General features: G+C 51.4%; 1 protein-coding gene across 2 annotated transcripts; it reads right to left on the bottom strand.

The window, feature by feature from the left end:
* Nucleotides 1–728: 728 nt before the first annotated feature.
* On the bottom strand, nt 729–26,029 carry SRSF11 (serine and arginine rich splicing factor 11). Of its 2 annotated transcripts, XM_068164637.1 has the most exons (13): nt 25,967–26,029; nt 25,665–25,814; nt 19,379–19,512; nt 12,906–13,015; nt 11,759–11,851; nt 9,486–9,535; nt 8,122–8,249; nt 7,061–7,142; nt 5,825–5,956; nt 5,240–5,329; nt 4,537–4,632; nt 2,621–2,759; nt 729–2,517 (listed from the first exon to the last, which is right to left on the bottom strand). In XM_068164637.1, exons 2-13 carry the CDS (start codon nt 25,790–25,792, stop codon nt 2,320–2,322), a joined length of 1,380 nt encoding a protein of 459 aa, XP_068020738.1. In that variant the 5' UTR covers nt 25,793–25,814; nt 25,967–26,029; the 3' UTR covers nt 729–2,319. The 2 variants fall into 2 exon arrangements, with proteins under 2 accessions (XP_068020738.1, XP_068020739.1); XM_068164638.1 differs by lacking the exon at nt 25,967–26,029 and having other exon boundaries at nt 729–2,514; nt 25,665–25,955.
* Nucleotides 26,030–26,244: the final 215 nt, after the last annotated feature.

Genomic DNA, 26,244 nt, shown 5'->3' with positions numbered 1-26,244 from the left:
TCACCCAACACCATCTGATCAACTCAACCATGGCACCAAGGGCCTCAGCCAGGCTCTCCCTAAACACCTCCAGGGATGGGGACTCCACCACCTCCCTGGGCAGCACATCCCAAGGGCCAAGCTCTCTTGCTGGGAAGAATTTCTTCCTCACCTCCAGCCTAAACCTCTCCTGGCACAGCTTGAGACTGTGTCCTCTTGTTCTGGTGCTGCTTGCCTGCCTGGGAGAAGAGCCCAACCCCCAGCTGGCTACAACCTCCCTGCAGGGAGTTGGAGAGAGCAAGAAGGTCTCCTCTGAGCCTCCTCTTCTTCAGTCCAGGCTAAGCAACCCCAGCTCCCTCAGCCTCTCCTCCCAGGGCTGTGCTCCAGACCCCTCCCCAGCTTTCTTGCCCTTCTCTGGACACCTTCCAGCAGCTCAACCTCTTTCCTAACCTGAGGAGCCCAGAACTGGACACAGGACTCAAGGTGTGGCCTGAGCAGTGCTGAGCACAGGGCAGGATGAGCTCCCTGCTCCTGCTGGCCACACTGTTCCTGCTGCAGGCCAGGATGCCCTTGGCCTTCTTGGCCCCCTGGGCACACTGGGGGTAGTTGCAGAGCCAGGAGGTGTCCCCTGAGGCCGCTGCAGGGGAGGGGAGGCAAAGCTGTGTCCCTGCCGCAGGGCAAGAGCGAGCAGGAGGGGCTGGCAGCAGCAGGGGCCGGCAGGGTGGCAGGAGGGGGCAGCAGCAGGAGGCTGAGTTTCAGGGTTTTTATTATCAAAGTTCTGTAAAACAATTTCTGAAACTGTACATGGACATGGCACAGACTGCAGCCTACTTCTCTCTCTCGTGTTGTGTTTTGTGTTGTGTTTTGTTTTTACCTGCACAAAAGTCAAAAGAAAGCTTCTTGGGCTCCGGTAGCTAAGGGGAGAGCTTCGCCTAACCTACTGCGGGTACCAGGGGAGCACCGTGGGCACCAGGGGAGGGCAGACACCAACTGATCGGCTTGGACAACTGAAGATCAAGTCAGCAGGAGGTGGGAGGAAGGAGCCTGGCTTGGAGAAGCTCAGGAGGGTGGATTTCAACTGCACTGCTCTTCTGTGGGGAGGGGAGGGGGAAGGGGAAGGGGGTGTCACCTCCTCAACACACCGAAGGACCTGGGGGAGGGGACGCTGCACCACTCAACCTTTCATCACTGGGCACTGCTGAGGGGGAAGGCTCCAGGCTGAGGATGATGATGGGAAGTGATGAACCATCTCAGCCTGCCCCAGGTGGGTTTGGACCAAGCGATCACCCAAAGCCCTCCAAAAGGTTAGTGCATTGGGACTGCCTCCAAGGCCAAACCAAACCCACCTGAGGGAGGGAGAAGGGAAAGACCAACCCAAACCCAAACCCAAAGCAAGCCCAGGCACAGGGCTTCAAAAATGAAAACAAGAGAAACAAAACCTCCAATCTATCCCTAGGAGAACGAGGAGCTTCAGGTGCAGGCAGCTCTGTAGCCACACTTAGGACCCTTGGTCAGGGCAGACCCACCAAGGCCCTCAGAGCAGACCCACCCTTGGAGTGGACCCACCCAGGCCCTTAGAGCAGACCCACCCTAAAAGTAGATCCCCCAAGGCCCTTAGAGCAGGCCCACCCTTGGAGTGGACCTACACCAAGGCCCTTAAAGCAGACCCACCCTTAAAGTGGACCCACACCAAGGCCCTCAGAGCAGGCCCACCCCTGGAGTGGACCCACACCAAGGCCCTTAAAGCAGACCCACCCTTAGAGTGGACCCACACCAAGGCCCTTAGAGCAGACCCATCCTTGGAGTGGACCCCCCCAAGGCCCTCAGAGCAGGCCCACCAAGACTCTTGAAGCAAATCTACCCTTGCAGCAGCCCCCCCAAGGCCCTCGAAGCAGATGGGTGGTGTGTGGCGGGAGTGGAGCAGAGGGAGGCCATCTCTGCCGGATCAACATGCAGTCAGTGCATTCCCTACGCTGCTCTATGGTGCTGCGAGGAATCCCGAGCCTGGGGGACACTAGGGTGGGTGAGAGCTGATTGACTACAGGAGGTCACACACAAACAAGTCCATGCCTGCTGGAGACACATGCAGCTTCTTGACTTCTGCTCCAAGCAGCACCCCAAAGCGCGGCGGTGGCGGCGGCCCGCTCGGCGCGAGCTGCCCGGCGGCCGGGGCCGGTCACCTTTGCTCTGTCTAAAGCTTTGTTGGGTGTGAAGTTAGTATCAGGAGAGGTACAAACCATGGCTAGCTGGGAGCTGGAGACACCTAGGAGTTAGGATTAAGGAGGAGAGCGTAAAAAGAACCCCGGAGGGGGGGCGGCGAGGCGCGGGCGCCGCCCGGCGTCAGTCACTCATGTCCATGTCCTCCTCGTGGTGGTCGTCGCCGTTGACCTTGGACTCCCGGCCGGGATCGCCGCTGCCCTTCTCCCCCGCCGCCTCCTTGCCTTTAGGGGAGGAGGAGTCCGCCGGCTTCTTCTCCTCCTTCTTCTCCTTCTCGCTGTCGTAGCCCTGCTCCTCCTCGTCGTAATCCCTGGTGACCTGCTTTGCGCGGAGACAAGGGCAGGTGAGAGCAGCCCCCGGGGCCGCGGGGCCGGGGCGGCGGCGGGGGGCGGGCAGGGGGCGTCGGGCAGGGACCTGAACATACCTTCACGTCCTTGTCGCTCTCCGACTTGCGCTCCCGCTCCTTCTCCTTGTCCTTGCTCTTCTTCTTCTTGCTGGTGGAGCGCTCCCTCTCGTCTCGACTCCTCTCCTTCTCCTTGTCCTTCTTCTTCTCCTTTTTATGTCTGCAACCAGAGCAGAGCTGGATGGGAGCCCTGCCTCGGCACCCCGCCGCGCGCAGCTCAGCGCCGCAACAGGCAGGGTGTGCGTGCTCCCGCCCTACAGGGGCTCAAGGCCAGGCTGCATCAGGCCTCCAGCAACCTGGGCTGCTGCCCATGGCACCAGGGGGGGTGGAACTAAATGCCAGAGGAGAGAGGGCAGGCCAGAGAGGAGAGGGCAGGCCAGAGAGGAGAGGGCAGGCAAGAGAAGAGAACTAATCAGACTGGGAAACACCTTTGAGATCACCAAGTCCAACCTCTCACCCAGCACCATCTGATCAACTCAACCATGGCACCAAGTGCCTCAGCCAGGCTCTTCCTAAACACCTCCAGGGATGGGGACTCCACCACCTCCCTGGGCAGCACATCCCAAGGGCCAATCTCTCTTGCTGGGAAGAATTTCTTCCTAGCATCCAGCTTAAACTTCCCCTGGCACAGCTTGAGACTGTGTCCTCTTGTTCTGGTGCTGCTTGCCTGGGAGAAGAGACCAACCCCCACCTGGCTACAACCTCCCTTCAGGGAGTTGTAGACAGCAAGGAGGTCTCCCCTGACTTGGAAGGTTCCAAGCCAGGTTTCTCTGCCTCTCTGGGACCCACAGTTCACCCCCCATGCCAAGGGAGAAAGAGCAGTGTGCAACCACCACACCCCAGCTGCCTTCAGAGCTAAGCCAGCATCCCCATTCCTTCTTACTGGACCAAGCAGCACAGAGTCAAGTCCTAGGAGCACCACCTTAACTAAGAACAGCAATGCTACCAGAACAAGAGGACACAGTCTCAGGCTGTGTCAGGGGAGGTTCAGGTTGGATGTCAGGAGAAGTTCTGTACAGAGAGAGTGATTGGCCATTGGGATGTGCTGCCTGGGGATGTGGTGGAGTCACCATCACTGGAGGTGTTCAGGAGGAGACTTGACAGGGTGCTTGGTGCCATGGGTTAGTTGATTGGGTGGGTTGGATTGGTTGATGGGTTGGATGTGATGATCCTGAAGGTCTCTTCCAACCTGGTTTAGTATTATTATTACAGGGTTTGATGAAGGAACAACCTCAAGTTCCTTGATTAAGGAGAGAAGATCCCAGAGTCCCAGCATGGTGGGGATTGGAAGGGACCCCTGGAGATCATCCAGTCCAACCCCAGCTGGAGCAGGGTCTCTCACAGCCAGCTGTCTCCCATAATAACAGTCATGCCCACCCAAAAGTCAGTGATTCCCACTGGACAGAGCTGAAGAGCCTGGGCCCTCTGGGTATCTCCCACTCCTTCCCCTGGAATGCCTCCAAGCATGAGTCCTGGGCACTGACAGAGCAGCTCTGTGCATGAAGGCAATGAAATGATGCCAAAAGCAGGAGGAAGCACCACAGATCCCCCTACTCTTTGGAGAACAAGAGGACACAGTCTCCAGCTGTGCCAGGGGAGGTTTAGGCTGGAGGTGAGGAGAAAGTTCTTCCCAGCAAGAGAGATTGGCCATTGGGATGTGCTGCCCAGGGAGGTGGTGGAGTCCCCAGCCCTGGAGGTGCTCAAGAAAGGCTTGGATGTGGCCCTTGGAGGCATGGTTTAGTTAGTCCAGAGGTGTTTTGTGATAGGTTGGACTGGATGATCTCTGAGGACTTTTCCAACCTGGCTGATTCTATGATTCTAACAGCCAGGTATAACCAGACACCACCTTCCCAAGGACCCACTGTGACCTCTGCTGCACTTCACATCACAGCAACACTCCACCAGGCACCACTTTGTTCTGCCAAGAGCCTACTGACCTCCTTGGAGATGGGGACCTGGACATTTTCCTCTTGGGGGACCTGGGCTTTTTAGGTGACCGGGATCCACTCCTGCTTCTTCTGCGTCGTCGCTCTCTGCGGCACAGGGAGAGCAGAGTCGGTTGAGTTACAAATGCACCTCTGGCTCCCCTCCCCCTCTACTCTGTGCCCAGACCATATCTGGAATACTGGGTGCAGCTCTGGGCTCCCCCAGTTCAAGAGAGACAGGGAATAATGGAGTAGTGGAGGTTACAAAGGTGCTGAGGGGCCTGCAGCAGCTCTGGGAGGAGCAAAGGCTGAGAGCCCTGGGGCTGTTGAGCCTGCAGAAGAGCAGCCCCAGAGGGGAGCTGAGCAATGCTCAGCAAGAGCTGAAGGAGCTGTGGGGGACAACAGGATGGGGCCTGACTCTGCTCAGTGGTGCCAGGGACAGGACAAGGGGCACTGGGCACAAACTGGAACCCAGGAGGTTCCACCTGAACAGGAGGAGAAACTTGTTTGTTGTGAGGGTGCTGGAGGCCTGGAGCAGGCTGCCCAGAGAGGCTGTGGAGTCTCCTTGTGTGGAGAGCTCCCAAAGCCAGCTGGGCATTGTGCTGCTGGGCAAGCTGCTGTGGGTGCCCTGCTTTGGCAGGGGGGTTGGAGTGGATGCTGCCCAGAGGTCCCCTCCCACCCCACCAGGCTGGGCTGCTGGGAGATGGGGATGTACCTGCTTGTGCTTCTCGACCGCCTGGTTGTGCTGTAGCTTTTGGGAGGAGTTTTGGAACGTTTCTTTTCTTTCTCTTCTTTCTTTTTATCCCTTTGAAGCAAAACAGAGATTTTTAAGGGCTTTCTTAGGTCATGTTCAAACTCTTCCAGGAAGGACAAAAAGGCATGAAGCCATGGTGACTGCAGTGGAGAGCAGGAACTGCTGAGTGCATCTGGAGTCTGTCACATACTGATGGGCACAAAGGGACGCCTCTGCAGAGCACAGGGAGAGGACAGCTCTTCTATAGCTTCTGGGTACATCATCTCCACCACCTTTAGACCCTCACAGCTCCAAGGACAGCTGCTGAGTGGCTCAGGAGGTGCTTGCTGCACATACTGACCCTCAGCAGCAGCATGTTCCCTGTCTCCATGCAGCTGTACCCATGCAGAGGACAAGTGTAACATAATCCCCTAAGCCGTGACGAGAGGCTGCCTCTGAAGAGCCACCGGGTTCAGCTTGACCCAGGCTGCTTGGTGAGATCATCTTTTAATTGAGCAGCACCATTTGGTTCCTAGCAAACAGAATGGATTGAGTGAAGGACTCTACCTGGTTTTGGATGTGCTCCTCGACCTCCTGCTTCTCTCTCTGGAATGAGATCTTCTTCGCCTTGGGCTTTTCGATCGCCTCCTGCTCCTTGATTTTGAATGGGACCTTCTCCTCGACCTGCTTCTGGAGCGCCTGCAGGAACACAGAGCACACAGCAGGTCAAGATCAGAGCCCAGCTGCTGGCTCAGGGTGCTGGGAGAAAGCAAACACCAGAGAACGCAGGGCACAGCAAAGATGTCACATGGAGTCCGGCGAGCACCTCAGCTGGACTTGGAGCACCAGCTCCTGAAACAGCCCCACAGGCAAGCTCAGGAAGTGTGGGTGGTGAGGTGGGGCAAGAACTGCCTGAAGGACAGAGCTCAGAGGGCTGTGACTAGCAGCACAGAGCCTGCAGATGGCAGTGTTCTCCAGGGGTCAGGAGAGGGTCCTATCTTGTTCAACATCTTCATCAATGACCTGGATGAAGGAGGCAGTGGACCCCCCCAGGCCGGGAGGAGTGACTGACGCCCTGTCAAAGCTGTGCTGCCCTTCAGTGAGACCAGGCCAGGCTGGAGAGCTGGGCGAGGAACCTCAGGAAGCTCCACAAGAGCAAGTGTAGGGATAGAGACTGAGGGAAGAACAGACCCTTAGGCCTGCTATAAAATGGAGAGTCCACAACAGCTCAGCTGTTGAGAGCAGTGAGGGCTGGGTGAAGCCAGGGCTCTGGGCTAAGGTGGTTCTCATCTGACACAAGGAACAATTCACTGCTCAGCACAATCAGACATTGCTAGCACTAGCTTCACAGAATGGTTTAGACTAGATGGTGTTGGATGATTAGAATGATTAGATGGTGCTGGGTGATAGGTTGGACTCAATGACCTCAAAGGTCTTTTCCAACCTGGTTAATTCTGTGCTCTGTTTGGGCTGGAAGGGACCTCGAGGATCATCTAGTTCCAACCCCCCTACCATGGGCAGGGACACCCCACACTAGGAGCAGGCTGCCAAAGGACTCAGTGGCCTTAGGTTCCTTCTGCAGCATTTTGAGGTGTTTTGAGCCATTCTGTCTCTCCAATCTTCTTACAAGAGGAGAAGTAGGCCTCCACCTCACACCAGAGAGTGGCCTCACCACAGCCTCATCTTCGAGACCATTCCTCCATCTCTCAGCTTCCACAAGCAAAGTGTCACCCCCAAGGAGCACCTCTGCAGGAGCTCTTTCATCTCTGTGGGTTTTGTTTGTAAAGGAAATAAGCTACCTACCTGTGTCTGGATGAAGAAGGTGTCCTCCTCCTCCTCGAGCGTGACCTGGACCTTGAATGTCTCCGTTTCTCATCTTTTTTGTCTGCAGTTGAAAAGCAAAGTCCAAAAGCCACAGGTTAGGAAACACCTCCCAAGAGCAAGGCCAGCCTCCTGCCCAACACCTCCAGGGCCACTAAGTCATGTCCCAAAACACCACATCCCAAAACACACACTTCCTCAGCACCTCCAGGGATGCTGACTCCACCACCTCCCTGGGGAGCCTGCTCCTATGCCTGACCATGACAGTAGGCTGAACAGGAGCCAGCAGTGTGCCCAGGGGGCCAAGAAGGACAAAGGCATCCTGGCCTGCAGCAGGAGCAGTGTGGCCAGCAGGAGCAGGGAAGTCATTCTGCCCTGTGCTCAGCACTGCTTAGGCCACACCTTGAGTCCTGTGTCCAGTTCTGGGCTCCTCAGTTTAAGAAGGATGTTGAGCTGCTGGAAGGTGTCCAGAGAAGGGCAAGAAAGCTGGGGAGGGGTCTGGAGCACAGCCCTGGGAGGAGAGGCTGAGGGAGCTGGGGTTGCTTAGCCTGCAGAAGAGGAGGCTCAGGGGAGACCTTCTTGCTCTCTCCAACTCCCTGCAGGGAGGTTGTAGCCAGGTGGGGGTTGGTCTCTTCTCCCAGGCAAGCAGCACCAGAACAAGAGGACACAGTCTCAAGCTGTGCCAGGGGAGGTTTAGGCTGGAGGTGAGGAAGAAATTCTTCCCAGCAAGAGAGATTGGCCACTGGGATGTGCTGCCCAGGGAGGTGGTGGAGTCCCCATCCCTGGAGGTGTTTAGGAAGAGCCTGGCTGAGGCACTTGGTGCCATGGTTGAGTTGATCAGATGGTGTGGGGTGAGAGGTTGGACTTGGTGATCTCAAAGGCCTTTTGTTCATGTGGGTGGGTCAAACCATCACACTACAACAACCTGGTTGAATTCTCTTCTAAAGCATCAAGCCAGCCTTTAGCAGAGCAGGAGCTTCCATCATGTCCCACACCCAAAGTGCACCTGAGGCTGCAGGAGGTGGGGCAGGAGTGAGGGTTACCTGGCTCTATAGCAGCAGAGATTAAGGACTGTGCTTCTCGGACTCTTTTCATAGCTTCTTCTATTTCTTTACTGGAGGTATCTGACTTCAGGCTGGGTGAGACAAGACCTGCAGCTACGTGGTTCAACCTGTGCAAGGAGAGAAAGGCAGATTACAGCTTCAGTGTCTGTGAATCCAAGAAACACAAAGTGAAGAGACCTCAGCAATCAGACCCTGTCTGTGCTCCCCCTGAGCAAGAACTGTGCCCTCGTGGCCCAGAAGGCCAGTGGGCTCCCATGGGGCATGAGGAGTGTGGCCTGCAGGTGAAGGGAGCTGCTCCTGCCCCTCTGCTCTGCCCTGCTGAGACCACAGTTGGGGGACTGGGTCCAGTTATGAGCTCCCCAGCTCAAGAGACAGAGTAGTGGAGGCTCTGGAGATATTGAGAGGCTTGAAGCATCTCTGTGAGGAGGAAAGGCTGAGAGCCCTGGGGCTGAAAGCCTGCAGAAGAGCAGCCCCAGAGGGGAGCTGAGCAGTGCTCAGCAAGAGCTAAAGGACCCAGGGTGGGGCAAGCCAGACTCTTGTCAGTTGTGCCTAGGGACAGGACAAGGGGCAGTGGGCACAAACTGGAACCCAGGAGGCTCCATCTGAACAGGAAGAGAAATTTCTTTGGTGTGAGGGTGCTGGAGGCCTGGAGCAGGCTGCCCAGAGAGGTTGTGGAGTCTCCTTGTGTGGAGAGCTCCCAAAGCCAGCTGGGCATTGTGCTGCTGGGCAAGCTGCTGTGGCTGCCCCTGCTCTAGCAGGGGTGTGGACTGGATAATCTCCAGAGAGCCCTTCCCACTCCCACCAGGCAGGGATTCAGTGAACCCTTCCCTACTTTCTACCCCCATGCCACACTCCCTTAAACAAAAGAAGCCTTTCTGCTGGGCACTGAAATAAGAGCCAGCACATCCTTGTGCTTGCTGCCCTTTGCTCCCTTTCTCTACCAAGTAATCAGACACCTTTTGTTCTGCTGTCTCCTGACAGCTCTGCCACACACAGGCTCCTTCACCATTGTCTCTTTCAGCAGGAGCTGCTTATTCTCAGCAGGATGAGAGGTTCTAGCTGCACCTTCACCTTCTGGACACAGAGGTGACAGCAATGAAACTGAACTTCCCTGCCTCTAGCAAAATGAAATCCCAGAGATCAAGGGGAACTACTCTGTAGATGCAAGGCTGAATCATCCTCACTTCCTCCCCCTCTTTTCTCTGCCACAGAGAAGCCTGCACAGGACCCTCAAGACCCCAGATTTCTGCAGCCTCATTAGATCCAGCAGGAGAAAGGCTGGACATCCAAGCACAGAAGATAAACCCAGGATTAAGTGCAAGACAAACGTTTGGAATGCTTACTTTGGATCCACTGTGCTCATCAGTTTTAGTAGCTGGTCTGCTGCAAGAGACTGAGAGAAGGAAACCAAAGTTAGAACCACACTGCAGGGTGTCCATGGTGAAGAAGATTGTCTGCCTTGAATGTGCCCTCAAGCAGTGGCTAAAAGCCTCTACAGATGCAAAACCAACCCAACCCCCAGGCAAGTTACAGAGCAGGAGGCAGACTGCTCTGTCTCACAACTTGGTGTGAGGTCTGAACATCTCATTTCAGTGGTGCTTAGGGAGCTTCCCCCTGCCCTGCACCACTGCACAAACACAGCAGCTTGCACAGATTCCTAGAATGGTTTGGGTTGGAATGGACCTTGAAGATCATCTACTTCCAACCCCCTGCCATGGGCCATCCCCCACTAGGCTGCTCCTAGGCTCCTCAAGGCCTTTTTCCTGGATAGAATCAATGAACTTGAATTTCAAACCCCATTTCTGGTCTTTCCAGGTGAATTATTTCTCTGTTTCTCCAAGAGAACAGAGAACTCCAGCTGCCTGCTCAGGGGAAGTCCTCAGTGTCAGTTCATGCATAATAAGCTAAAGTTCAGTTAAGAATCCCACCAGAGAAGGCTGGTTTACATCTCTCAGGTAAGCTCAGACATGCTCTCAGCTGCTCACTTCCTGCAGCAGTGCTGACAAGACAATGTTTAAACCCCACCGATTTTTTCCCACACAACAGCCACAGGCTGAGCCCAAACAAGAGCACAGGGCCAGGCACTTCTCAGTGCCCAGCCACAGGCCAAGGGGCAGCAGCTGCAACCCAGGAGGTTCCACCTGAACAGGAGGAGACACTTGTTTGGTGTGAGGGTGCAGGAGCCCTGGAGCAGGCTGCCCAGAGAGGTTGTGGAGTCTCCTTCTCTGCAGAGCTGCCACTCTGCCTAGCTGGGCACTGTGATCCTGGGCAAGCTGCTGCTGCCCTCTGTTAGCTTAATGGACTCAGGACACAATCCCTCATTATTCCAAGTTTGGATTGCTTTAAACATGCACCTAGGCTGCCCTTTTTCCCCTCTTTGATTTCATTATGACCATCATTTTCTTGTCACTACACATGGCATAGATGCAGAAGATGCCAAATGATGGATTTCTTAGCAAGGCAGCAGGCTGTCAGCACTTCCTGGGCCTGTGAAAGGCTCTTGGTGCAGTACTTGGGCCCTGCACCTCAACTATCTAACTCAACATCCTCCTCCCTATTGCTTGGCACTTAGAGTAGAAATAAAAACTACTTTTAAACTGGGGAAAAGTGGAGCCCAAAGGGCTTCTATCTAAAGCTGCTATGCCAAAAGCCAGGGCTCATTCTGTAACAGTCCCAAGAAGAACCAGACCACATTCAGCCAAGACTTTAATACAAAGCAGGTTTTCAGACCTCAGGTTCTCAGACCTCCAGCCTGTTGGTTGGGCTGCCCCCTCCCTGCCTGCCTGGGCTGCCCATATTGCCAGGAGGGAGTTAACAAACTTTTAGGCTCAAAAAGCACTTAATGAAGTGGCCTGGAAGCAGGAGAACAAGATGGAAGGTCCTTAGGATAAAAGGACAGAGTGACCTCAAAGGTTAAAATAATCAGAAACAAGTGGTGGAGTCACCATCACTGGAGGTGTTCAGGAGGAGACTTGACAGGGTGCTTGGTGCCATGGGTTAGTTGATTAGGTGGTGCTGGATGATAGGTTGGACTCGATGATCTTGAAGGTCTCTTCCAACCTGGTCTATTCTATTCCATTCTAATTAAAAGCAGGATCTAAAGAGAGTCAACTTCTCTCAATCTCTCTAGCCAATGCCTCACTCTGTTTCCTTGACAGACACCAGTCTGGGACAGATTCACAGACCCCAACCACTGAGGTGCCCCCTCCAGACCCTGGGGGGTTGCCCAGTAAACCACACCCATTTAAGAGGAGGATTTCAGTGTAGATGTAGCAGGACTTCAGGATGATGGATTAGGTAACAGCATAACAACTTAATCAAACAGCTGGAGGATGTGTACCAAGATTGATGTGCTGCACAATCATGTTCTACAGTTTGCTGTTTAACCTGCATCTGGACTGCTGCTGCTTGAGCTCAGGGGGAGCTGAATTTGCCATTTATCACCTGGCAGAAGCAAAGCAAAACAGCTATGTTCCCTCTGTATCTTGATTTGCTTTGCACAGCAAGCAAATGACCCTTTGGAGGTGTGTGTGGGGGGTACACTAAAATGGTCACATATTCTGCTCACCACTATGTGCTAGGGACAATAAAGACAGCTGTGAAGTGTGTGACCTACCTGAGAGTTTAGGTTTGCTCCAGGAAGCCCCAGAGCAGCTAGGGCAGGATCAAGAGCAGGAGCTCCTAAAGCAGCTAAAGGAACAGCACCAATCTGGAGCACAGACAGCAATGAGACAAAGACAAAAAGCTGTTAGGTTAAGATCCTCAATCCAGATAATCAATCATTAGACAGCTGGAAACTTAAATTGGGTTTGACTGAGCCTTCTAGATACAGCAAACATTGTATTAAGTTCAGGGAGAGTGTTTCAGTTTCTCTCATTCAGGCATTTCAAAGCTTCAGAATCTCAGAACTCTTCCCAGCAAGAGAGATTGGCCACTGGGATATGCTGCCCAGGGAGGTGGTGGAGTCCCCATCCCTGGAGGTGTTTAGGAAGAGCCTGGCTGAGGCACGTGGTGCCATGGTTGAGTTGATCACATGGTGTTGGGTGAGAGGTTGGACTCAATGATCTCAGAGGTCTTTTCCAACCTGGTTGATTTGGTATTCTGTATTCATAGAATCACAGAATCAGTAAGGTTAGAAAAGACCTCAGAGATCATCAAGTCCAACCTATCAATCAACACCACCTGATCAACTCAACCATAGCTCCAAGTGTCTCAGCCAAGCCTTTTGTGAACACCTCCAGGGATGGGGACTCCACCACCTCCCTGGGCAGCACATCCCAATGGCCAATCTCTCTTGCTGGGAAGAACTTTCTCCTCACCTCCAGCCCAAACCTTCCCTGGCACAGCTTGAGACTGTGCCCTCTTGTTCTGCTGCTGCTTGCCTGGGAGTAGAGACCAACCCCCACCTGGCTACAACCTCCCTGCAGGGAGTTGGAGAGAGCAAGAAGGTCTCCCCTGAGCCTCCTCTTCTCCAGGCTAAGCAACCCCAGCTCCCTCAGCCTCTCCTCACAGGGCTGTGCTCCAGACCCCTCCCCAGCTTTCTTGCCCTTCTCTGGACACTCTCCAGCAGCTCAACCTCTTTCCTAACCTGAGGAGCCCAGAACTGGACACAGGACTCAAGGTGTGGCCTAGCAGTGCTGAGTACAGGAGAATGACCTCCCTGCTCCTGCTGGCCACACTGTTCCTGCTGCAGGCCAGGGACCACTGGCTTTCTTGGGGTCTTCTGTGATTGTCTCCCCTTTGGCCCAACTGGAAGAGCTTACCTGAGAAAGAGGGTTGGGAGTGGGCAGGAGTCCACCTCCAGGCAGCAGACCTGCCACAGCATTAGCTGGTGCCAAGAGAGACAAAGCCTTAGTCTCATCAGGAATAACTCCTGCAGAGAAACAGCCTGGCATTAGAACACATCCCAGCTCCAGGGGCAGAAAATTACACACAACAAAAAAAAAATACACCCAGAAAAAAAAACAACAAGCCTTGTCTCCCTGATACACCACCTGAATGTGTTGGAAGCATTTACGTTGGCTACCATACAAACAGCTCCATCCCTACTCATAACTTAGCATTCACTTATTATATAGGGGGGAGGGGGGAACGAGGGGGGGAGAGGGAGGGGTGGTGTTGTTGGGGGGGGTAGTTTAGAATGAGAACTTCACCTCAATGAAAGCTTTGGAACCATTTCTTTGGTGGGGAGGGGAGGAGGAGCAGGAGAAGGAGGAGGAGGAGAGGGGAGGCTTTTCTTTGTGCGGTCGGTTCGGTTTTTGGTCTACAAACTCACGGGGGGAAGTTTCTAGAGCAAAAAAGCAGCAACCGACCCAGAGGATAAAACCACAACCAAATTAAAGCAAACAGCACAAGAGAGAGACTTGGGTTTGGTTTTTTTTTGGAGGGTTTGTGTGTTTGTTTTGTTTGTTTTTTGTGTGTGAACACTGCCAAGGTTTCATCACCTGTCCTCGATTTTTAAGGCATGAACCAAACGTAAGCAAGCACAGGCGGTTCTCCAGAGTGGGGGGGTTGTGCTCTCAACTGTTTTATGAACAACGACTCGTGTCGGCTGCTTTTCACTACAAAGCACACAGAAAAAAATCAAGATACACAAGACACAAAAAAAAAAACAAAAAAGAGTTGGATTTAGGGGTTAATAATTATGGTTACAGTTCACTGTTCTGTGTTTGTCTGTTTCGTTTGCTTTGGGAGGTTCGTTTGTCACACACCTACCACGCAAAACGCTGTCGCGTTGGGACGCTGCTCGAGCTTAAAAAGAGGAGAGAGAGAGAGAGAGAAGGGGGGGGGGGGAGGGAGCGTGGAAAATAATCTGGTTGGGGTTTGTTTGGTTTCTTTTCTTATTGGTTTGGGTTGGTTTTTTTTGTTTGGATATCAAGAGTAGGGCTTTTGCTGGCTTGGCTAAGTGACCAGGCTGTGCAGGCCTCTGAGCGGGCGGTGGGTGGCACATCTCCTTACCTGCGCCGTGCAATGCCTTTTGTCCCCCACTACGTGCCACGCTTTACTGTGCCCCCCCAGAGTGCTGCTTACGTGCTGCAGAGGGAGCTTCTGGCCCCAAATCTTGCAGCTAAGACTGCCTGCTCTGCACAGAGAATTTTAACTGGGTGGTGGTGGGGAGGGGAGGGGTGGGGGAGAGGAGGGGAGGTGTCCTACTGTGAAAGGAGTCATTATGGAGGTAGTAGCTTTAACTCTATCCAACAGCAAAAGCCCTATACAGATGGATTAATTTGTTAATGTGCCCAAGCCCCCAAAATGAGAGTTCAACAAAACAGTTTGGTTTTTACTAGATAGTTGCAAATACCAGTTAAGTGTTTCTGCAAATACAACAATTAAGAAACTGCATCTCATCATGTAAAACATACAATATGTACAGGGCACTTAAGAGAAACTGGATAAGCTGCAGAAGAAAACTGTTGGGTGGTATTTTCAGCAGGGCCTGGTATATAGTTCAGGCTGAACCAGGGAAAAGAACTGTAAAACACAACAACAAAAAAGAAAAACCACTGTTAAATAAAGGTCATGGTTCCTCCCACCTATACTGAGAAGTGCCGATAATCTAAACAAACTGCATCATACACAGCACTGTTTTAGCTTGCTTGTGGCATTGAGCTGTCATCAGTTCAGATACCCAAAGTTATGGGGGGGGAAGAGGAAAGGGGAAGGGGGAAGGGGGGGGCAAAAGGGCATTTAGGTAATAAGAGGGCATCAATGCATCAATATATTAACATACCTACAGAAAGATTAAGGGGGGGTGGAGGGGGGGGTGGGGAGGGGGAGAGAGAGAGAGAGCGCTTGGCATGCAGCAATTAGGGCTCTCCAAAGGAGGAGGACACACAAATCAACGGCTCAAAGGTAATGACAGCGAAAACATTGGCAAAACAGAAAGAACTAAATCCACCAAGCACCACATTTCTGGCAACTGAAAAATAAAACTAAAAATAATAATAAAAAATATACAAATCCTCAGGAGCTTTAGGGCCCCCTCGGACCCCCTCAGAGAAGAGCTGCATCCATTTAAAAGTAATTAAAATCATCATCATCATGAAAGGAATATAATAAAAACCCCAAACTCATGCATCCGAGCCTCTACTTGGTTAAAAAAAAAGGAAACAGGAAAAGAAAGAACTGAAGGAAATCAATCAACTACAACTTTTCTTTTTTGTTTGTTTTTTGTTTTTGTAAAAAGAGAGCAATGAGGCCCCTCACCAGGTATAATTTTCATGCTTCAAGAGCTTTTTTTACTGCTGCTTTGTTAGAGCCATGAAACACGGCATGAATGGGTAGAAACGAAAAGAAAAAAGAACAAACAGACAAAAAAAGAAACAAACATTAACCAAAGGAACCTAAACACCTCCCCACCTCCCCTCCCTCCCCCCCCCCCCCCCCCAAGAAAGCCATCTTTAATTAAACCTTGAAATGCTTAAGAGGCATCTTTGGGAACCTTGAAATGCTTAAGAGGCATCTTTGGGGAACCTTGAAATGCTTAAGAGGCATCTTTGGGGAACCTTGAAATGCTTAAGAGCCACCTTTTGGGAACCTTGAAATGCTTAAGAGCCACCTTTTGGGAACCTTGAAATGCTTAAGAGCCACCTTTTGGGACCTTCAAGTGATTAAAAGCCACTTTTTGGGACCTTCAAGTGATTAAAAGGCATCTTTCCTTTAGCCTTAAAGTGGTTAAAAGGCACCTTTTGGAACACTAAAGTGGTTAAAAGCCACGATTTAGGACCTTAAATGGTTAAAAGGCATCTTTCCTTTAGCCTTAAAATGGTTAGAAGGCACCTTTTGGGACCTTCAAGTGGTTAAAAGGCATCCTTTTGGGACCTTCAAGTGGTTAAAAGGCATCCTTTTGGGACCTTCAAGTGGTTAAAAGGCATCCTTTTGGGACCTTCAAGTGGTTAAAAGGCACCTTTTTGAACCTTAAAATGGTTAAAAGCCACCTTTGGGGACCTTAAAATGGTTAAAAGGCATCTTTTTTAACCTTAAAATGGTTAAGAGCAACCTTTTTGGACCTTAAAATGGTTAAAAGCCACCATTTGGAACCTTAAAGTGATTAAAAGCCACCTTTTGGGGACCTTAAAATGGTTAAAAGCCACCTTTTGGGGACCTTAAAATGGTTAAAAGCCACCTTTTGGGGACCTTAAAATGGTTAAAAGCCACCTTTTGGGGACCTTAAAGTGGTTAAAAGCCATCTTTTGGGACATTAAAATGGTTAAAAGGCATCTTTTTTAACCTTAACAGTGGTTAAAAGCCACCTTTTGGAACCTTAAAATGGTTAAGAAACATCTTTTTTGAACCTTAAAATGGTTGCAAGCCACCTTTTTGGGACTCTTAAAAAGCCATCTCTTTTCAAACCTTAAAAGCCACCTTTTTTTCCCCCCCACACCTCTAAAGTCACGTTTAAAGCCTTAAAAGTCATCTTGAAACCTTTTAAAAGCCACCTTGGATTTAAAGAACCAGCCCTTAAAAGCCATCTTTACATCTTAAAGGCAAAAAACAATCACCTTTTTTAACTCTTTAAGATCTTACAACTCAATCTTTGTCAAGGTTTTTCCTATCAAATCTAAGGGGGGGGAGGGAAGGAGACAAACCTTACCGTAGGCTTTGTGTTTAAGCTCTAGAACACAAAGCAACAGGCACCACACCCCAGTGTCTGTGTATGGGGTAGAGGGGATAATGATTGCACTTCAACAAGACAAGAAACAAGTTGACTTTTAGTGACAGGCAATATTCAGACAAAGAGTTATCACAACGAGGAAGGTGAGAAGAGGTCAGAAAGCTCCCAGGTGGGCACAGTCCTGGCCTTTCAATCTGGATTGAATTAAGGCTTCTTGCTGTCTTGACTAGGGAGCCTGGCAGGGAGGGTTAGGAGGGAGAACTCTGCTCCAGAATAAGGATAAAAATGGGCTTTCCAGACCAGGGTGGGCATTTTATTGGCTGTGCCTATCTCTTGTTAAGACTTGTTGACATCATGCTGTTGACCTACCAACAGTGTGTTCCAGGAGGAACAACTCCCCATTTAAACACCCCCACTGCAAAGATTGGGCTGGATTTGATTTGATTTACACAACTTTGCAAGCCAAGCTGGTGGGGGGAACCTCCTCTGTATGCCAGAAATCCACGTAAACAGGCTCCCACTTCAAATATTGGGCTGCATTTGAATTTCTTTACAGACTTTGGAAACATGACTCTTGGGGGGATGTCTCTGTGTGCCAGAGTTGCCCACCATTTGATGGAGAAAGTCAGAGGGACAGAGAAGAACAGCACAGCATTTGAAACACTGGATTGAATCTGACTTTCTGTTCACAATCTTGGAGCCAAAGCTCCCTTGGGGAGGTTTCTCCAAATGCCAGATTTGTCCACCATCAAGCACAGTGGAGAAAGTCAGACTGGCAGAGAGAAAAGTCCATTTAAAGAGCCCAACTATTGGAATGGATTTGCTTTTTCTCTACACAATTTTGGAAACAGAGCTCCTGGTTGAGATTCCCCTTATGGGGCAAAAAAAAAACTACTTAAAGGCCCACTTCAAATATTGGACTGGATTTGAATTTCTTGACACAACCTTGGAAGCAAGGCTCCTGAGAAGATTGTTTATTGTGTGCCAGATTTATCCTCCATCTGATGGAGAAAGCCAGAGTGACAGAGGGAAAAATGGGGGAGGGGGGTATCCTCAAGGGACAAGTTAAGCACTAAACATTCTCCCCCGTGGGCCCTGGAGAGTATTTCAGTGCTGACTCTAAAGGACTGTTGCTGTCTCATGCTTACACACCAAGAGGAGGACAAAGATGCCTTTCAGCTATGTTCTCAGACCTCAACTAACCCAAGCAGAAGCAGTTACTCAATGGCAGCTTCAGAAGGTGGTCTGTACTCCCCCAAAGCAGCATGTGTCCATCAAAGGTCACACTGCAGGTTCCTACATTCCAGAATCAGGAAGGTTTCACTCTAAGAAAACACAAAGACAAGACAGCTCCCCAGGCCTCAAAAGACAACCTAGAGCATTACAGTCTCTTGCTTACAGCTCTGAACCCAGGCCATGTATCACATTTCTTACTGTAGTAGAACTTAAAATCTGCAGACTTTTTAACTTCAATTCAAAGCCATCTGGGAAAATCCATTCTTTCAGAAGGGAAAACAAAACCAAAACAACAACAAAAGCAAAGGGGGGGGGGGGGAAGAAAAAAAATGCAAGGAAAACAGTACAATGGAAATCAATTACTTCTAAAGCAAGTCTAGAAGAGTTTAATAAGACTTCTGCAAGAAGAGGTGTCTTCTCAGCACTTTGTTTCTAAGGTAAGTTCCAAAAACCCTGCTCATTGCCTTTCAAATTACTGTAACACCCTAAAATGTGAAAATAAAAAGAAGAAGAGAAAATGTAGTTAACAAAGTGGTTACACCAGGAAAACACTTGGGGACTTGAGTGCTTGCTGGCCTTTAGTTAATGTCTAGAATCCCCTGTAGCTTCAGAGGACCCACTGTTTTTCAGCCATCTGGAAGGGCTTTGCATTTGCCTTCTCCACTACAAAAATCACACACACAAATAACAGAGAGAAGAGTTTATTATTTAGTGAAATGCTGTAAAATATATCAAGGATGAAAAACAAGGAAAAAAACAAACCAGAACTAGCACCAGTGCCCAACTTGGCACCTCTGGGAAGAGCTATCTTTCAAATTCAAGTGGAACTATTGCAACCCTTGGTATACTGGATGTGATAAGGAGGGAGAGTGCCTGCTGCCAGGGAGATTCCCAACTCAAGGCAGCAGCAGGGATCCCAAAGGAATCTTAATCCACTCTCATGGAGGGAGAAGCCAGTCTCATGAAGAGATCTGTGCCTGTGTGAACGAGGCAAACAATGATTGAGGCAAGATCTGAAGGTAAGATCCTTCCAATGCCAAAGTGTTTGCCTAAGCTGAGGCAAACGTCTCAAGCAAAGTGAGAAAGGGCAAGATCTGGGCAGACTTCTGCCTAGAATGTTAGCAATCTTAACTCAGAGATGTCTCTTAAAGACACACAAACCCAGACAGAGGTGAACTTTCCACTCTCACTCTGTGCCATGAGATGAAACCCCAACATCACTGAATCCACTGGCAATATACCAAGGGTTCCAAACAGCAATTTAAAGCTTTTGACATTTAACTAATTCTCTTTTTTTTGTTTTGATTATTTTTTTGGTGAGGTATCTACTGGAATGAAACTGCCATCAAACTGGTGGCTTCAGAGGTGATTAAGCAATGCACCAACCTTCTGCATAGGGTACGACTATCAAGGCTCTGTCAACGAAAACAGTGTTTGTCAGGTGCTGGGCCACAACCGCCGAGTCCGCCTCGTGGAACTTTACAAAGCACACCCGGGAGGACACGGGCAAGGGAGAGTCACTGCAAGAGGGAAACAAGGCAACAAATTATTTCAACTGAAGCAAGAGAGTCACACTAGCAGACTTGACACTTCTGCTGCCCAGCCCCGCTTGCACCAAAGCGAGAAACCCCACACGACTGGCAGCCGCCTAAACAGCAGCCAGCAGGGTGCCCAGAGGGCCAAGGGCATCCTGGTCTGCAGCAGGAACAGTGTGGCCAGCAGGAGCAGGGAAGTCATTCTGCCCTGTGCTCAGCACTGCTTAGGCCACACCTTGAGTCCTGTGTCCAGTTCTGGGCTCCTCAGTTTAAGAAGTTCAAGTGTTTCGATGTCCATGTCCAGAGAAGGGCAACAAGGCTGGGGAGAGGCCTTGAGCACAGCCCTGGGAGGAGAGGCTGAGGGAGCTGGGGTTGCTTAGCCTGGAGAAGAGGAGGCTCAGGGGTGACCTCATTGCCCTGAAACCACCTGAAAGGTGGTTGTAGCCAGGTGGGGGTTGGGCTCTTCTCTCAGGCAAGCAGCACCAGAACAAGAGGACACAGTCTCAAGCTGTGCCAGGGGAACTTTAGGCTGGAGGTGAGGAGAAAGTTCTTCACCAAGCGAGTCATTCATCATTGGGATGTGCTGCCCAGGGAGGTGGTGGAGTCACCATCCCTGAAGGTGTTCAAGAAGAGATTGGATGTGGCACTTGGTGCCATGGTCTAGTCATGAGGTCTGTGTTGATAGGTTGGACTCAATGATCCTTGAGGTCTCTTCCAACCTTAGTGATACTGTGATGAGGGGAAACTTCCTCTATACACAACCATCATTTCTGGTATCACCTTGAATCCACCTCTGGCACCCCAGCTTCCTCCCCTCTCTAGCACCCCAGCTCCCTCCCCCCTCTCTAGCACCCCAGCTCCCCTCCCCTCTCTAGCACCCCAGCTCCCCTCCCCTCTCTAGCACCCCAGCTCCCCTCCCCTCTCTAGCACCCCAGCTCCCCTCCCCGCTCTCCAGCACACCCGGCTACCCTCCCCCCGGCTCTGGCACCTCTGGGTCCCTCTTTGGTATCAAACAGCATTTTAGAGATTCAGACATTGCACTGGGTGGGAAGGGACTCTCAAAGATCATCTTGGCCAGCTCCCCTGCAGCACCCTCACAGCAAAGAAGCTTCTCCTCCCCAGTTCAAGAGGGGAAGACTGGAGAGAGGCCGGTGGAGGCTACCAAGATGCTAAGGGGCCTGGAGCAGCTCTGTGAGGAGCAAAGACTGAGAGCCCTGGGGCTGTGGAGCCTGCAGAAGAGCAGCCCCAGAGGGGAGCTGAGCAATGCTCAGCAAGAGCTGAAGGAGCTGTGGGGGGCAAGAGGCTGGGGCCAGACTCTGCTCAGGGGTGCACAGGGACAGCACAAGGGGCAATGGACACAAACTGGAACCCAGGAGGTTCTATCTGAACAGGAGGAGAAAGTTGTTTGTTGTGAGGGTGCTGGAGGCCTGGAGCAGGCTGCCCAGAGAGGTTGTGGAGTCTCCTTGTGTGGAGAGCTCCCAAAGCCAGCTGGGCATTGTGCTGCTGGGCAAGCTGCTGTGGGTGTCCTGCTTGAGCAGGGGGTGCATTGGATGATCTCCGGAGGTCCCCCCAACCCCTACCATGCTGGGATTGTGTGGCAAAAAAGGTCATGGAGACACAACCATGCATCTTAGAGTTAAAAGCTGTTTCAGGAATGCAGAGGACTGCTGTGAAAGCAGCAGCATGTCCCACACCCTACTTCCTCCAGGAGCTCAGGCAGGGTCCGCGAGGCACTCAGCTCTGCCCTCAAGCACCAGAGGTACAAAGCAGCCTCAGGAGGTAGCTCTGAAAAACTCCTTAATTCTTAACCATCAAAATGCACCTTTCCTAAGCAGACTCCCAGCAACAATTAGCAGATGAGCTCTTGAAAAATGCATCCCACTGCCAAGCCACTTTCATCTGGGTTGAGGAACACTGATCGAGTCTCGAAGCACTGACAGCGTTGTCAGAATTCAGCATTATTTCCACATCAAAGCCAGCATCCAAGATCTATTTCTGTTACTGCAAATGCCAAAACAGCTCTTCCCTTCTTCAGAAAGGCTGAGCAGAGGCTTCACCAAGTAGCTCACTCCTGACAGCAAGTGATGCAAACTCAAGGACTGCCCTCAACATGTATTGGATCACGTTTTAATACACTTCAAACTGATGGTGAAAATTGCTGGCAAGGAGTGGAGCCAGCAAACTGGGGCTTTTAAAACCTCAGAAACATCCACTTCAGCCAGTATCTCACAGCTTTAATTCATTGGCAAGTGTCAGTGTAGTGACAAATGGCACAGGGAGGGGAAAATGGGCACTAGCAGCTTGTTTTTATCCATGACCAAATGGCAGCTGGCCAGAATCGTGCCCTTTCTGAAGCCATCTGCAGTGAACCCAAAGAAGCATCAGCAGAAAAAAACAACAAGATCATAGCAGTGAAGTGTCTGGAGATCAAGGAGTTCTGGCATCTCTGAATGCTACAGTCAGCTAATGTCTAAAGAAATTAATCTGTTTATGACATTAATGCAGCAAAAAACATGCAAACACCCTGAAACTGTCTGTGGCTGCTCACAGAAGAGAGCAGATACCGCTGCTACACGAGAGTAACACTGCCTACTGATGAGCTGAGCTAGCTGAGCATACACAGTCCCAGCATGCTGGGGGTTGGAAGGGACCTCTGGAGATCATCCAGTCCAACCCCCCTGCTAAAGCAGGGCACCCACAGCAGCTTGCCCAGCAGCACAATGCCCAGCTGGCTTTGGAGGCTTTCCAGACAAGGAGACTCCACAACCTCTCTGGGCAGCCTGCTCCAGGCCTCCAGCACCCTCACACCAAAGTAGTTTCTTCTCCCGTTCAGATGGAACCTCCTGGGTTCCAGTTTGTGCCCCTGGTCCTGTCCCTGGGCACTACTGAGAAGAGTCTGGCCCCAGCCTCTTGCACCCCACAGCTCCTTTAGCTCTTGCTGAGCATTGATCAGACCCCCTCTCAGCCCCAGGGCTCTCAGCCTTTCCTCCTCACAGAGCTCCAGGCCCCTCAGAATCTTTGGAGCCTCCCCTGGATTCTCACCAGTAGTTCCCAGCCTCTCTTGATCTGGGGAGCCTAGAAATGGACCCAGTACTCTGTGGCTTTACTATGGCAGAGCAGAGAGGGAGAAAAACCTCCTGTGACCTCTTGACTACACTCTTCTTCATGCACACCAGGAGACCACAACAACTGCAAACACCTCAGGCCATGCTGGTGCAGGCTGACATTTAAGAGAAACTGCTGTGTTTCATTTTAAAACATTCATTTCCAGCCACTGCAAAGCCCAAGCTGTGGCTGAGAGGAATTCAGGAGGAACAGAACATTCTCCCCAGTTACCAAAAAAAGGCTCTCATTATTCTCATTCAGCAGAGAGTGAGAAATTCAATAATTCCCTCTCAGACATCATGCCAGGGATTGCTGAGACACACCACAACTGACTGTGGTTGGGGTCTGGACAATGCACCCATTCTCAAGTACAGTAGATAAGAACCTCTAACCACTTGCTCAACAAAAGTTCCTTCATCCTACAACCAGCATCTTAAAACTATTAAATCCTGCCATTTAGATAAACACTGCTAATGAGGTAATAATAATCAGGCTAGAGTGAACAGATTGTCCTTGCAGTAGATGTTTTTCAACACCACCACGTTCACTAAGAGCCAAACTCTTTCCATTGGTGCTCTGAAACAGGACAAGGATCAACAGGCACAAAGAGGAACCCAGGAGGTTCCACCTGAACAGGAGGAGAAACTTGTTTGGTGAGAGGGTATTGGAGCCCTGGGATCAGGCTGCCCACAGAGGCTGGGGAGCCTCTTTCTCTGCAGATCCCAAAGCCACCTGGCCACTGTGACCCTAGGTGCCCTGCCCTCCATTTCTGATAGCACACAAATAACCTTATAACAGATTTTGGTAGCAGTGCTTAAAGCCATCAAGTTTCAGAAACAGAATTAACTGCCATTAACAGTCCTTAAAAAGGGGAGGGAACATTAAAATACAGAGCAGCACATCAAAGAGCTGAGAATCTTTGAAGGTGAATTTGCTGTGCTTGCTGCCAAGCATTAACAGTTCTGCCATTTCAATCCAGTTAGCACAGTTGATAACAGTCAGCTCAGGAAGTCAGCCACTCCCATTCTGGGAACTGTTCCTCAATTTCAGTTACATTTACATCAGTTCCACAGAATCATTCTGGTTACAAGAGACCTTGAAGATAAAGATCCCAGCACTAAGCCAAGTCCCTCAGCACTACACCACCACAGCTTTGAAAGCCTTCCAGGGATGGGAACTCTACAACAGCCCTGAGTAGGCTGGGCCAGGACATGACCAACCCTACTGGGGAAGAAATTGCTCCTCATAAGCGACCTAAGCCTCTCCTTGCGTAACTTCAGGCCATTTCCTTTTGTCCTGTCCCTTGTTCTTTGGAAGAAGAGACCAACCCCCACCTGCCTTCAGCCTCCCTTCAGGGAATTGTAGAGAGCCAGAAGGTCTCCCCTCAGCCTCCTTCTCTCCAGACTGAACGAACCAGCTCCCTCATCTGCCCCTCACCAGCCCTGTTCTCCAGACCCTTCAATAAGCTTTGCTGCACTTCTCTGGACCTGCTCCAGCATCTGAATATCCTCCTTGGAGCGAGGGGCCCAAAACTGAACTCAGGACTCAGAGTGTGGCCTCTCCAGTGCCCTGTACAGGAGGACAATCACTCCCCTAGTAAAACACTCTCTCTTCCATGATCCCATTTTCAACATTAAATTGGCAAAATCCCATCCCAAGCTAGAACCACACTGCCTCTAGATTTGTGTATGTAACTACCTAGCAAGATGGGTCAACATTCCTGGGTTTGGACATTAAGAAGTTTTTCAGAGAAAGAGAGATTGGCCATTGGAATGTGCTGCCCAAGGAGGTGGTGGAGTCCCCATCCCTGGAGATCACAGAATCAACAAGGTTGGAAAAGACCTCAGCAATCATCAAGTCCAACCTATCACCCAACACCATCTGATCAACTCAACCATGACAACAAATGCCAGATCCAAGCCTTTTTTGAACACCTCCAAGGATAGAGAAAAAAACAAATTCCAGATCCAAGCCTTTTTTGAACACCTCCAAGGATGGAGAAAAAAAAAAAACAAATGCCAGATCCAAGCCTTTTTTGAACACCTCCAAGGATGGAGAAAAAAAAACAAATTCCAGATCCAAGCCTTTTTTGAACACCTCCAAGGAAGGAGGAAAAAAAAATAAATAAAAATAAAAAAGAATGTTTTCTGAAAGCTTTTTGCCCCCAACCAAAATAAAAAGACAAATACCTCCCCCCCCCCAAAAAAAAAAACCAACAAAAATGGTTTTGCTTGATTTTTCTCCCATCAATCCTTGCCCACCATGCCAAAAAAAGCCCCAACCCAAACCCTTTTTCCTTATGTAATCAATACACAAAAGATCAGCATGTACCATGAGGTGCTGTAAAAGACACTCAAGACTACCAAAAATCAACGTTAAAACCTAGGCATTAGTTTCATTGGACTTACAAATCTGTGATATTAGTGGTTGCCTGCCTGTGTGTCACCCAATTTTTCCTAAGATATACAAGGAAAAATTAAAAGTGCCATGGCCAGCTGCGCACACACCGAGTACAACTTCGGGGATAAATCCAGCAGAGGCGAGCAAGGCTGAGCGGGAATGAACAGTTCCGAGGGGAAAAGGTGCGCTGAAGAGGAATCCGGCCTGCGACTACACGTCGTAAATTCCTCTTTCCCCCGCATGAGGAAATCGCATGGATAATTACAGCCTCAAGACGCCCGTAAAGCCTTACAGCCCCTTTATCTCGGAAGAAAGAAAGGCTAAGGCCACCCAAAAGGGGCTCGGTCCGGTTTGAGTCACCGGGAATTCCCCAGCACACCCTCTGCGTGCTGAGAAAGAGCGGATCCCTGGCCGCCCCGCTAGCGCCGAAGCGGAGGCGGATGCAGGCCGAGGCCTAGCCGCACAGCCGCGGCGGGAAGCAGGGCAGCCGGCCGCCATGGAGGCCAGAGGCGGGCCGCAGGCCTGCGCCTGGGGGAGGGGAAGGCGGAGGCGGCGGCCAGGCCGGAGAGGCGAAAGAAGGGGCCCGCTCCCCGCGGGTGGAAGGGCAAGAGAGAGAAAAGCCAGCAACTCACTCGGGAGGAAAGAGGCGCAGCTCCTCGATTTTCCCGAGGAAACCGAAGAGCGTCCGCATCTGCTCGGAGCTAGCGCTGGGGGAGACGTTGGTGACCTGAATCACGTCGGTGCCGCTGCTCGAAGCCATTGCGCTGCCGCCCGCTCCGCTGCTACAAACACATCAGGGAGAGGAACAGCTCGTTAAGCCCGACCACGCTCCGCACTGCTGCTCTTGCGACTACCGCCTCTTGCCACCACCAACCACCTCCGGCCCGGCTCGGCCTAGCCGCCGCCGCCGCGCACACCCCGTCGCCCGCCTCACCAGCCTGCCTGGGCCGCAGTATCCCACAAGCCCCCGCGGCCGCCCGCCGCGCAGGCGCACTGCGAGCAGCGCCCGAGCCCACGCAGCCTCACGGCCTAGGCCGCGCTGGCCGCCGGGAGTGCGCATGCGCCTCGCGGCGCCGCCCGCAACTCTCGCGTTGATTGGAGGAGGCGGGAACGCGCGGGGTGCGGTGGCTGGGGAGGGCAAGGCGGGAAATGGCGGAAGCGGGGCCGTACAAGTAGCCCAGGTCACACAGAACACAGCCAGATGGGGCTGGA

Source organism: Melanerpes formicivorus, unplaced genomic scaffold (assembly GCF_026170545.1).
Source record: "Melanerpes formicivorus ecotype bairdi unplaced genomic scaffold, bMelFor1.0.p_v2 SCAF_81, whole genome shotgun sequence".
NCBI classification, from domain to species: Eukaryota; Metazoa; Chordata; class Aves; order Piciformes; family Picidae; genus Melanerpes; species Melanerpes formicivorus.
Note: the sequence above shows the minus strand (reverse complement) of the source record. Positions and strands in the feature narration are given on the sequence as shown.